Here is a 13,725-nt window from a genome sequence, read left to right on the forward strand (position 1 = left end):
ATGAGTTAGATATTTCATTTGAATACAAGCCGGGCTTTCATGAAAGGTTCCGTTATTCACAGACTGATGTTTGGTGTGGAAAACTTATCACAGAATATTTAAACTAAACCCCACTTACAGGACACGTGCAGTGACACCGATGGGGAGACGCTACTGTCTTCAGAGTCCTGAGCAGCACAATGATAATATCCAGTGTCCTGGTCCTTTATACTATCAATCACCAGATAATTGTCGCTGGTCTTCTCCCGCCTCCTGCTGTCCTTGTACCATAAATACTCTGTCCCCACTCGCTGTGACATCATCGTGTCACACGTCAGTTTCACCTGAGCGCCTTCCACAACGTCCGTGGACGGTGTAACCAGAACTCTAGCAGCTAAAATGCAAAAGAAAGATTCATTGTTTAAATCATCCATCATACAATTGGTAGACTGACTGCATGGTACCAATGTGTTGTGTGTACAAGGTGCATATAGGTGGACTGAGCCACAGAAACCAATCAGAAATTTGCTTTTATATGTGGAGGGCAAATTACACAATGTAACCAAGTGTCTTATTGGTTGCTATGGTTTGGTGCATATTTTGCATCTATATTCAGTGTTAATAAATGAGCCTTAATGAGCCTCTACTGGATCCTAAGTGGATTACAGAAGCAGAAATCAGCCCACGGATCTACAAAAGGTGCAAATCAGGAGTGCAACAAAGGTCAGAATATATCAAGGAGGTTTAATAGCCCACGTCACTTAATTAAAAATGTGATATAAAAATATATTTACAGTCAGAGAAGATTGTCTATGGCTGTGCTTAAAGATAGTGAAACATTTTGAATAATTTCGAAATTTGTTCGAATTTCACTGATTCGATGACCACAAACATTTGTGGCGCAATCTTCATTAATCGCCAATTCAAATGTGAGGTTTGAAATTTGAGGCTCACATTCGCCATTTGCTTTCAAGGTTTGTGCTTGAGATTTGACATTCGCATATTAGCTTCACTGTTAACATTTTGCGTTTCAGGGTAAACACTGGATTTTAATATATGTTTATTTTTAAACACTAGATTATTTAAAAAACCCTACGTTTTTTTTAAAGTTCGCTTTTGCGTACAAGGTTCAGCAAGGTTTAAAAGTTAAAATGCATAGTTTTAAAACCAAACACATTTGAGTGTGTTCACACATGGTTGAACTGAATCCACAATTCAATTTCAAAAGGTTAGCTCATTTTTTTTAACCAATTGTACAAACTGGATAGTGAACTGGTTGTATTTGCAAAGGCTTCTTTTAAAAAAAAAAGAATAGAGATATCATTGAAAATGTTTAACCAGTTTGAAATTTAAACAAATATGTTTATTGTAAAATCCTCAATAGACACCCAATTAAAACTTATTTTTGTGAAATTTGCTTTGGGGTTTGTATGTTCTCCCCGTGTTTGCGTGGGTTTCCTCCAGGTGCTCTGGTTTCCTCCCACACTCCAAAAAGATACTGGTAGGTTAATTGGCTGCTGACAAAATTAACCCCCATCTGTGTGTGTGTGTTAGGGAATTTAGACTGTAACCTCCAATGGGGCAGGGACTGATGTCAATGACAAATATTCTCTGTACAGCGATATGGAATTGGTGGCGCTATATAAATACATGATGAGGATGATAGCGATATTTATGGAGTTTTTCATCTTTATTATTTCACATTTGATTATTTTATTTCCATTATCATCTCTTTTTTCAGAATGTTTTCTTACTTTTTTACACTACATTGGCTACAGAGGTGTGAAGGAGACTTAATCCATATTTCCCCTGTGCCTTTGTTAGAGAGACAGGAGACAAATACTGTAGAGTGTGGGTCTCCAATTATAATACAGTCAATCCCTCTTGGAGGAAGTTATCGCAACGTTACCAGGATTATCGGGTAACATAAAAGGGGGTTTCTGTATTTGGGAACAAAGTGCTCAGTCTGAGCTCTGTCTGTTAACTATTGTGTGACCAGGAAGAGGATCTAATGGTTCCCAATCACAGCACTGGAGCCAGAGTCTAGCAGTGACATCCCAGTAGCAGGAGCAGTGTATACAGCATATATGTGTACAGCAAGTTATCTCTCTGTTACAGAACCCAGTTGTGTCAGTTGACAACAGTTGGGGCAGCACGGTGGCTCAGTGGTTAGCACTTCTGCATCACAGCGCTGGGGTCATGAGTTCAATTCCCAACCATGGCCTTATCTGTGTTGAGTTTGTATGTTCTCCCCGTGTTTTCGTGGGTTTCCTCCGGGTTGTCCGGTTTCTTCCCACACTCCAAAAACATACTGGTAGATTAATTGGCTGCTATTAAATTGACCCTAGTCTGTGTATCTGTCTGTCTGTGTGTGTGTATGTGTGTGTGTGTCTGTGTGTGTGTATGTTAGGGAATTTAGACTGTAAGCCCCAATGGGGCAGGGACTGATGTGAGTGAGTTCTCTGTACAGCGCTGCGGAATCAGTGGCGCTATATAAATAAATGTTGATGATGATCAGTTGGGTGTTCCATGATGGAATATACAATAAAACTGTCAGTGAAGATATAACATATAACCTGGATCTGAGAAACACCTCTTATAGATACCAGTACCTTGTGTAAGCTATGGAGGATACAGGGTGCATAACTGTAATATACCAAAAAGTAAACTTACTCTGCACAGAGAGGTCTAGAGACTCAGAGGTTGATCCGATGCTGTTTCTGGAAGTACAGTTATACTTTCCTTCATCTTCTAGTTTTATGTTTTTAATGTTCAGTGTCAGCTCATTGAGGGATGAGGAAACCTTGTAGCGCTCATTCAGAACCTCAGTGCTTCTACTGGAAGCCACCAGCTGACCTTCTCTATAGAGCGACATCTCAGCCAATGGGTAACTTTCTACAGAACAGCGGATAAAAGCGGATCTCCCTTCTCCCATGTCCCGGAATGACGTGAGCTGTGTGCGTCTTGGTGCATCTGTGCAGAGCAAGCAGAGATATAGTCAAATGAAACCGTTCTATAGATAGATTGTAAGCTCATTGTACAAGAGTATTCGTGTGCGTTTGGTCTTTGGTAATTATTGCAAACACTTGCTTGTGTGTTTTTTACTTTTCCCTAATGTACCACTAATAACCCAAGTAATTAAATACATTCACGTGATTTATGTTGTGTAAAGCCTTGTATGACGTTCTGTGTAAATAATCTGAAATAATATAACTGATGAATTGTAAATGCATAGATACAAATAAATATGTAGTAACTAAGATATAGAAAGCATTAAACTGACACCCAACAAATCACTTTTTATTGCATCACAGTATTTCTGGGTTCCAATTTTGCATTGTGATACTATAATGTCAATAGCTAAATCAGCATAGCTGTTTTGCATGTAGTACCACTACTGGCCGCTTGGGGGCGCACTCATGAAGACATTCTAAAATCAATTTCTCTCTAACAATAAAATAAAATAAACAGTGTCCTCTCCAACCCTAAATGATTAACCAGCACCAGTGATGTAACTATAGAGCGGAGATGTTTGTGCGCATGTCCAGTTCTTCGAACTGCACATGTGCAATTGCAGTATGAAGGAAAATGAAGAGGACAAGGAGGAGATCCGGAGACAGAGCATTACGAAGAGACGGGGTAAGTATGTTTTTTTTTATCACAGAAACAGCAGTTTATCGGAACTGCTGTTTCTGTGTTGGGTGCTTCATAAATTTGAGAAATAGTTCAATCCTTATCAATGCAATAAGGATTGAAACTATTTTTCACTTTATGCGAACATTGATAAATGTGCCCCAAAGTAATCAGTAATCAGTAAGTAAAGTTGGGTGATAACGGGATGAAGGCAGTGGCCAACAGGATGAGAAAGATTTTTTTTTTTACCGATCCTTTGTTACTAGCAGCTTGCAGTTATGCATCATTATCATTGATCTATATATTTATTAGTAGTTAAGGATACATTAGTTCATACTCACATGCAACGTTCAGACTGACTGCGGCGGAGCTCGTACTGCTCTCGTTGTTCCAGGCTTTGCAGTAATAAGATCCAGAATCTAAGCTGGTAACCTGTAGAAGCTCTAATAGACTCTCAGTGCCCTCTCTGTACTGGGCACTGTTTTTATACCAGCTGTACGTGTAGTTTCTGGTATTTGACACACTATTCAAGGAGCAGGTCAGGGTAACGTCCTCTCCTTCCCGTACATCAGCAGGTGGAGACACAATAATTTTTGCCGCTATTTCATGATGAGAAGAGAAATACATTATAAACTTTATTAAACTTTTTGTTTATGTTTTCTTATTGGGGATCTTACTCTCCTGAACTATCCACACACTCGTGAAAATAGTGTATACACAGCACTAACAACCATTGTAACTGAAATGAAAGGTCATCAAAATTCATCTTTTAAATTTATGCTTAAAAACAACATTTAGATGCAGTTAATTAATAGCTATTTTGTATGGATAAAATGTTGCACTAAAAGTCTCAATTCAACTATAATATAGTTGGAGCTGCAGCTGTTTTCAGAATTGCTTCTCTCCTTCAGCCTTGAAAGCCGATAACGTTTCACTATGCCGCAAACACTAGGTGGTTAGTATTATCACTCATTAACTTATAGTGTTGTCTACATAGTGTACTGTAGATAGTTTGAGCCCAGCTGAATGACTGCATGGAGCAAGTTCTACTCTGTCAGTAAGGGAAACGGAGGTTCCTCTGTATAAACATAGCGGACTTGAGTTATTCCAAATCAATAAAACATAACACCAAACATAGGCAAACTGAAGGGGGGGGGGGTTCCTAGTACCTGGAAACCCCCCTCCAAGCCTGGGGCACTGTATAATTAAGGTGGCTGGACCCTGCTCCCGCTTCACACAGCTCTGCTTGAAAAGGGAGAGCTGCGTGCACCTAACAGTAGTGCACGCAGCATTGCCCATGTATATTATGGGCATAGGAAGAGTTGGAGAGCAGCCAAGCACTGTCTAAAATTATAGCTATGGCCCCATGCATGCTGGTCACGCCCATTGGCGGCGTTGTGTGGAAGCCCCCCTCTACAAATCCTGCGTTTGCCCCTGCCAAAGTAATTGTTATTTACTTGTCATGACTCAAATCTGGATGTACTCACTAAAATCACACCAACCAATCAAACACTTGCTTTCAATGTCCAGGTCTGCATGAAGCCCTCTGACCATTCACTTCCTTTCTCCTTTAGTGAAAGCCTTGTTTGTTATAGCTTGTAACACTTGTTACATTAACTTACATTGACATGTCTGACAATATATTATTACAAATTGGTGTCTCTCTTTTTGATTAATGTATTGTTTTAACTTATTACTGAGATTGAAGATTACATGTGGCCCCTGAAGTGTATGGGGTTGTCTATCACTGGTCTAACTTGTACCAGGCAGATCAAAGCTTATTTATAATTGGTTGCTAGGATTTATTGCACATTAAGCCACTGTTTGTAAATAACATTTTGAGTCTTATAATTAAATACATAAAATATTTTTTTTAAAAAATCTTGATAAAATGGTTTGGATTAAAACTATGGGGTACATGTATTTATGCTGGGAAAATGGGTGTAATAAACTCATGAAAATGAATGTGCAGTTTTCATTCAATGCGCTTTACTAATGCAATCTACTGTGCTGGCTGCGCTGATTAACGCATGAGAAATAGGTTGTTCTGAGTTCTAAAACGTTTAACAAACTGTTAACAATTTAGAATGCAGTGGTGGGAACGAGCCCACAGGAATCCTTTCTTCCTATTTTAATGCGCTCTTCAGGTATAAACGGCTGAAAAACGCATTAACAGCCTATAGTTGTGAAAAATCCTGAAAATAACTTCACAAATCCATAGACTACCAAATATGAAAACGTTTGTGAAAGAGTTATAGAATTTGCTACAGATTCAGTAATTGGTTAGCTAGAGTTAGACCTCAGCCAGATGAGCAACAACTTCCTTATTTCTTGCACTTATCATCTCCCGCATTGACTATTGCAATTCCCTCCTTACTGGTCTTCCCCAAAACAGACTCAAACCGCTACAATCTTTTTTGCACCCTGCGGCAAGATTGATTTTCCTTGCAAATCGTTATTCCTCTGCTGAATCACTCTGTCAGTCTCTACACTGGTTGCCTGTTTTCTACATAATCCAATATAAAATACTTTTAGGAACCTACAGGGCCATCAACAAAGCTGCACCAACATACATCTCCTCTCTTGTCTCAAAATATCTACCAACTCTCCAACTCCGTTCTGCACTAGATCTGCGTCTCTCATCCACCCTCATTACATCCTCCCATTCCCGGTTACAGGACTTTTTTCGGGCGGCATCCAGTCTATAGAATTCTTTTTCTCGCACAATAAGACTCCTCTGGTCTACAAACTTTCAAGCGTTCTCTGAAAACCCACCTCTTCAGACAAGCTTATAATATTCCTCAACCATCCTCTTAACCTCACAACATTACCCTATTACCATCCGTTACACAATTTCACACAAGACAACTACCCCCTGACCAACATCGTTGTGTGACAGTATCATTTAACTTATGAGTCACTTTTACCTTTGCAGCCTGGCTGGGCCGAAATGCAGACTTAACCTCATGTGTCAAACTCCCATTGTCCCATAGATTGTAAGCTTGTGAGCAGGGCCTTCTCACCTCTTTGTCCATTTTACCCAGTTTGTTTATTCGTATACTATGTTTGTCACCAATTGTAAAGCGATATGGAATATGTTGGCGCTATATAAATAAATGACGGTGATGATGATGATGATGATGATAAGTTGTGCCGCAGCTTAGACTGATAATTTATTGAGGGACTCTTCTTACCTGCTGCAGTGAATTCTAATGAGCCGGTGGTATTTCCATATGTGTTGTCAGCGAAGCAGGTGTATGTCCCCTCGTCCTCTATTACAACACCCTGGATCTCCAGTTGTAAGGAGTTAATAGAAGGGGAAACGGTATATCTTTTGTTGGGAAGCGCTATCGTACTCGAGGCCACCATTGTCTCTCTCCTGTATAGGACCAGCTGGGAGGGAGGTTCGCTGTCAACTGTGCATAAAATCACCGCGATAAACGTCCCTTGGCTCGACACAAGTAAAGATAGCGAGAGGTCACTGGGTGGAACTGCAGGAACAAATTGGATTTATTTAGCGCATGAAGATACATTACATTGATGACATATCATATTCTCCTCCAAACACTATTCCCATTTTTACATCTGGTTTATCACACTTGTCCCCATTACAACTCTATACACAATTTGCTATCAGTTCTCTCAGTAACTATTAATAGAGATAATATTCAAGACAGTGCAGGTGATAATTGGTTTTATCAGTAGCTAATAAAATGTATTTTCATACCTATATTATAATTCGTATTCAATGCCGTGACGTCAGGAACATCTGATATTTTATAACGTTAGAACATTTTTATATTAGTATGTTATTTTGTATTATTATAACTGTTATTACTTTCATTTTGTTGTATATAATTGTAAGCTATTTCATGAGCAGGACCCTCACTACTATATGTATCCATGTCTATATTTAATTAAAGCACATTTTAAGTCCCTGTTTAATGTATCCCAACTCACGGCGCTGTGAAGCACTTATAAATCAAGAATAGTAATACTTTTATAATTAATAAGTTGTGTTGATCACTTATAATGCAACTCTATTATGCACACCTGTAATTACCTTTTGTACCGATCAGCACCTTAGTATGTGACTAATAGGACCACACAATTTATAATTACGTTTTAACACACAATAGAACTTGCTATTTTATTCCTTCTATAACTTAGTAATTTATTAGCTGTATCCTTCAGAACACAAATGAACATCTTGCTCCTGCTGCTATTCTGATAGAGTTGCTTTGCTTTACATATATAAATGATACTGTGCCATTTATATGAGGAAATCTTTGCTGCATAAGAGCCTGCAGTATACTGCATTGTTTATCTCATTGAATATTTTGCTAACAATTAACGTTTGGCTTTTGGCTTTTTTGGAAATCTTAACCCTAAGTGACAAGCAAACAAAAAACGTGGCCTCAAATAAAAGCACTAATTACAAATTAAATTAAAATAATTAACGAAAATAACTCTAAAATTAATAATCAAAGTAATAGTAAGTGGATTCAGAGATAAACAAATAACTATCCTCTCTGTCCTCTCACCCCAATTAGTATTATGTATAGTTAGCTTACATACTATTTATCAAAAGTAATTTTTTTTTTTTACTGTGAAGTATTCTATGTACCCAAGTTACTAGGATGGACAATTTAAACAACCTAAACATATATCCATTACCATAGAGTAGTTTTTGGGGGATAGTCTCATATTTAAGTATTGTGTATGGGGACTGCTATTTTGCACCATTTAATAATCAAAGATTTTTTGGAACTGTTAGCCATTAAAGCCTATGGGGAGAGCATTGTAGGAGAGGGATCTTGGCATCCCTCACCGTATCCTACCTGCTCCCTCCGGTCAATATCGCAACGTGCCCACATTGCGTTAGTGACCATAGAAAGACATAGGACATAGCTAAAATGTGTGTTCACCAGGACAGCTGTGTATCATGACTGCTGTCCCGCAGAACACTTCTAATAAATGCTCAGGATCTTTCATTCCTCATTATTGCGATAAGGAATGAAATTGATCGTGGCAAAATAGTGATAGATAATAAATCTCCCCCAACTCAGTAACACCAGGAATGTATAAGGTGTATTTATTTATTTGCACTAGTGGCCCCCGACTTATATTGGTGCATAGTTATAGCATAGTAGGTATTGAATTGTATTTTGCTCCAGTGAAAAGCAATGTGCTGACTATTACAATTTATACAACTGGTTCGTGTTTTTTTCTATGAAGTCATTTCTTAATGTGAATTTCCGATCTCGTGTCATTGAATAAGGGAACTGAAACTTACATAACACATGTAGAGTCACTGATGGGGAGATGCTGCTTCCCTGGCTATTTTGGGCTTTGCAGTAATAGGAACCAGCATTCTGTTTAGACAATCTGTGGTAGACGAGCTCCGCTCCTTCCAGCTCCTCCTTTAACCACTTTCCATTCTTAAACCAAGTGTAAGTCGTCCCTTTCTGGGAGCTCTGTGTTGCCAAACAAGTCAGCGTCACCTCTTTTCCCACTTCTATCTCAGTAGACGGAGATATCTCCACTCTGGCCGCTGTGATAGAAAGACAAAGGAAACTTTAGACGGAAATAAAGTTCCCTTAAACTTCACTATAAGTGATAACCAACCTGTTTTTTAATAAAAGCATCTGTTACAATAAAGACTCAAATGTGGAAACGTTTTTTTCTTTACAAATGAATATAGCTGGGGATCGCAGGTTTATGTGCAACTAAGATGCTCCTTTCTCCTGAATACCTACACTTCTGAGTGGAATAATGATCACACATTTGCACACTATAATGGAAACAACTAAGGGATCTAAGAGTCACTATTTCAGGTGAGCGATGTAACAAAGCAACGAGGAAGGAAGTCGGATGCTTAGATTCAGAGGGAGAGGAATAAGTAGAAAGAAAGAAGTAATAATACCACTGTATTGGTCATTGGTACGGCCTCATCTAGAATACTGTGCTCAGTTCTGGAGGCCGTATCTCCAGAAGGATATAAATACATTAGAGACCTACAAAGAAGGGTAACTACAATGGTGCATGGTCTACAGCACAAAACTTACCCGGAAAGGCTAAGATCTTAATATGTATAGTTTGGAGCAGAGAAGGGAACGGGGGACATGATAGAAACTTTCACATATAACAAGGGTTATAACAAGGTTAAGGAGGGAAACATTCTACAGAGGAAGAGAAGTATTAGAACACGAGGACATGTACTGACACTGGGGAGAAGTAGGGTCAGAGGGAATGTGAGCAATAATGACTTCACAGAAAGGGTATTGGATAAGTGGAATAGCCTCCCATCAGTGGTGGTAGAGGCTAATACAGTAGAGCAATTTAAACATGCTTGGGATAGACATAAGGATATCCTTACAAAGAACTAAAGATCAAATAGGGTTTAAGGTACCATAGGTTAAAATATGGGTAGACTAGATGGTCCAAGTTGTTCTTAACTGCCGTCAAATTCTATCTTTCTATGAGTTGTTGCTTATTTCCAAAATATCCAATTGAATCGAATGAGATACAGGAATCTCCTGTGCAATAGAGAATATAAGAATTGTATTTCAGACTTAGATACTCCACTAGACACTCAGAGGCTCATGTTAAGCTGAACGCACATTGCGTGTTTAGCGTATAGTACACTTTTTTGCTTCTGCACAAACGCATATAGCTCTAGTTCTGAAGCTAGTGGTTTGTGCGCATGCTCAGAACTAAAAAAAAAGCATATTATTATACGCCATAAATGCAATGTGCATTCATCATAACATGAGCCCTTCGATGCATTAAATCTTATATATAACAAGTTATTATCATGAATGGTCAGTATTAAGGTGGACACTGATGTCCTGCTGCTTTCTCTACATTAGATATTAATATTGTACTATGGATTGTACATTAGTACATTAACCACATTGCTGTGTACCTTTAAATCTGACGTTCAGCTATAAAAAACAAACAGAAATATGAATACTATAAGCTTTAAACAGTCAGGAAATAGTGAAATTATGTCCGACGTGGATGGATATTTAGCATTAACAGATCATGAAAAGGACATGTAGTTTTAAGAAATTGTATTAAAGTGAATTTAAATGATGACGATTCTATAAACTTCTAGAGATAATTTTAATAAAAAGAATTGAGATTGGAGTATGGTGCAAATAAGACACCAGCGAAGGTTCTAAACCCACATTAACAGGCAGAGGTGAGACAGTGAAAGTCAAACATTAATTGTTGTGTAAACATATATTTACTATAGTAACAGCAGTAGGAGCCTGCAGTTGGCTATGGGGACGGACACTACTGGTTACAATGTCACACCTACTTCCTCTTGCGGTTGGCAGTGTCCTCCGTTGACCCCTACCCCCCCCCCCCTGGTTACACAGCAAATGCCACATGCAATGTCACTGGCAGTTTTATAAAGCCCGTAGGGAATGAGGGAATCCTCACAAACTCACAGACAGCACCTGGTTCAAATAACATAAATGCATAAGAGTAGGTGGTGATAGCGCATTCAAGTAATAATCTAGCAGGGAGAAATGTAAAAATAAAAGAAGAATAATCACCTGTATATAACATACACTATATGGACAAAAGTATTCAGACTGTATTTAAATACATATACTTTAATATGGAGTTGGTCCCCCTTTAGCAGTGATAACAGCTTCCACTCTTCTTGGAAGGATTTCCACAAGATGTTGGAGTGTTTCTGTGGGAATTTTGTGCTAATTCATTCTGTAGAGCATTTATGAGGTCAGGCACTGATGGTGGACGAGAAGGCCTGGCTCGTAATCTCTATTCCAGTTCATCCCAAAGGTGTTCGATGGGGTTGAGGTCAGGGCTCTGTGCCGGCCAGTCAAGTTCTTCCACATCAAACTCCTCAAATCATGTCGTTGTAGTCCTTGCCTTGTGCACTGGGCCACAGTCATGTTGGAATAGAAAAGGGCCTTCCCCAAACTGTTTCCACAAGGTTAGAAGCATAGCATTGTCCAAAATGACTTAGCATGCTGAAGCATTAAGATTGCCCTTCACTGGAGATAAGGGGCCTAGCCCAAACCATGAAAAACAGCCCCATACCATTATCCCTCCTGCACCAAACTTCACTGTTAGCATAATGCAGTCAGGCAGGTAACGTTCTCCCAGCATCCACCAAACCCAGATTCGCCCATCTGACTGCTAAACAAAGAAGTGTGATTCATCACTCCACAGAACACATTTCCACAGTCCAGTGTCTGTGTGCTTTACACCACCCCCATCTGACTCTTGGCATTGGTCTTGGTGATGCCTGCATGTAGCCGGTCGGCCATGGAAACCCATTCCATTAAGCTCCCCCCCGCACAGTTTTCTGTGCTTAGATTAATGCCAGAGGAAGTTATGAACTCTTCAGCTATGGAATCAGCAGAGCGTTGGCGACTTTTACGCATCATGCGCCTTTGCAGTTGTTGACTCCACTTTTTGATTTTACGTGGGCTTCAGCTCCGTGGATGAGTTGCTGTTGCTCCAAAACGCTTCCACTTTCTAATAATATCACTTATAGTGGACCATGGAATATCCAGTAGTGATGAAATCTCACGAACTGTGGCATCTATCACAGTACCACGCTTGACGTCACTGAGCTCTTCAGAACAACCCATTTTGTATCACAAATCTTTGCAGACTGCATGGCTGGGTAACATAGTAACATAGTTGATGAGGTTGAAAAAAGACACCAGTCCATCAAGTTCAACCTATTTTGGATCTCCTGCGATCCTGCACTTATATTTGAAATTAATCCAGAGTAGGCAACCGCCCATCTGTTTCAATTTTGAAAATCCCCCAGACTCAATATTGCAATCCAATTTTTACCCTATATCCACTACTATCCTTTATTTTAAATTAACAGTCGTATCCCTGGATACACCTTTCCGCTAAAAATTTGTCTAACCCTTTCTTAAACATATCTATTGAATCTGCCATCACAACCTTCCCTGGCAATGAATTCCATATCTTGACTGCCCTTACTGTAAAAACCCCTTCCTTTGCTGGTTGTGAAATTTCCTCTCCTCTAACCTTAGGGGATGACCACGTGTCCTGTGTATGGTCCTTGGGGTAAAAAGTTCCCATGAAAGCTCTCTGTATTGACCCCTAATGTATGTGTACATAGTAATCATATCTCCCCTTAGACGCCTCTTTTCTAAAGTAAACATGCCTAAACTGGCTAACCTTTCCTCATAACTTAATGACTCCATACCCTTTCTCAATTTTGTCGCCCTTCTCTGAACCCTTTCTAGTTCCAAATTATCTTTTTTATAGAGTGGTGCCCAGAACTGTACTGCATATTCTAGATGAGGTATTTCCAACGATTTATACAGTGGCAAAATTACACTGTCTTCCCTTGCATCTATGGCCCTTTTTATGCATGCCAATACTTTGTTTGCCCTTGCAGCTGCTGCTTGACATTGAGCACTATTGCTAAGTCTACTGTCTACGAGCACTCCCAAATCCTTTTCCATTATAGATTCTCCCAAATTAGATTAGGTGCTTGATGTTATACACCTCTGGCAACGGGTCTCATTGAAATACCTCAATTCAATAATTAACAGGTGTGGCCCATATAATATATATATATATATATATATATCCTTACCTCCCCACTGATTAGTTTATTCCACTACCGTGTGGAAGACTTCTCCAGTGCTGCTCTCGACCTCTGGAACACATTTCCATCACCAATCAGACTATCCACTAGTCTCCAAAGCTTCAAATGTGCTCTTAAAACTGTTCTTTATATCGAATCCTATCAGCTCTCCTCCTAACTCATCCTTTTTCAACCCCCTCTCACCTACTGCCCCACATAGTGTCATCCTTGTTGTGTATGCCCCTCCAATCTAGATTGTAAGCTCTCATGTGCAGGAGCCTCTTTCCTTCTTCCTTCCTGCCTACACTTTCCTATCTACCCCTTAGCCATGCACCTTCTGTCCAATCTCTAAGTCCTCAGCGTCTCTCATGTTCTGTCCTGTTTCTCACTCCTACGTACCTGGGATCAGGCTTGCTGCATATATAATCTGTAGTTGTTTATATTATATAAGTATATATAAGTATATATAAAATAATTATATATTAAATATATTA

General features: G+C 39.3%; 1 protein-coding gene across 3 annotated transcripts in view; it reads right to left on the reverse strand.

Moving 5' to 3' along the window:
- The window catches only part of SIGLEC1 (sialic acid binding Ig like lectin 1), a 59,326-nt gene that overhangs the window by 25,048 nt on the left and 20,553 nt on the right, over nucleotides 1-13,725 (reverse strand). For all 3 annotated transcript variants that reach the window (XM_075189517.1, XM_075189516.1, XM_075189522.1), the window contains 5 exons: nucleotides 8,909-9,166; nucleotides 6,807-7,103; nucleotides 3,954-4,211; nucleotides 2,653-2,952; nucleotides 119-373 (listed from right to left, as the gene is read on the reverse strand). In XM_075189517.1, coding sequence (XP_075045618.1) covers nucleotides 119-373; nucleotides 2,653-2,952; nucleotides 3,954-4,211; nucleotides 6,807-7,103; nucleotides 8,909-9,166 — 1,368 coding nt within the window. The remainder of the gene's footprint in view (nucleotides 1-118; nucleotides 374-2,652; nucleotides 2,953-3,953; nucleotides 4,212-6,806; nucleotides 7,104-8,908; nucleotides 9,167-13,725) is intronic.

Source organism: Mixophyes fleayi, chromosome 1 (genome assembly GCF_038048845.1).
Source record: "Mixophyes fleayi isolate aMixFle1 chromosome 1, aMixFle1.hap1, whole genome shotgun sequence".
NCBI lineage: Eukaryota > Metazoa > Chordata > Amphibia > Anura > Limnodynastidae > Mixophyes > Mixophyes fleayi.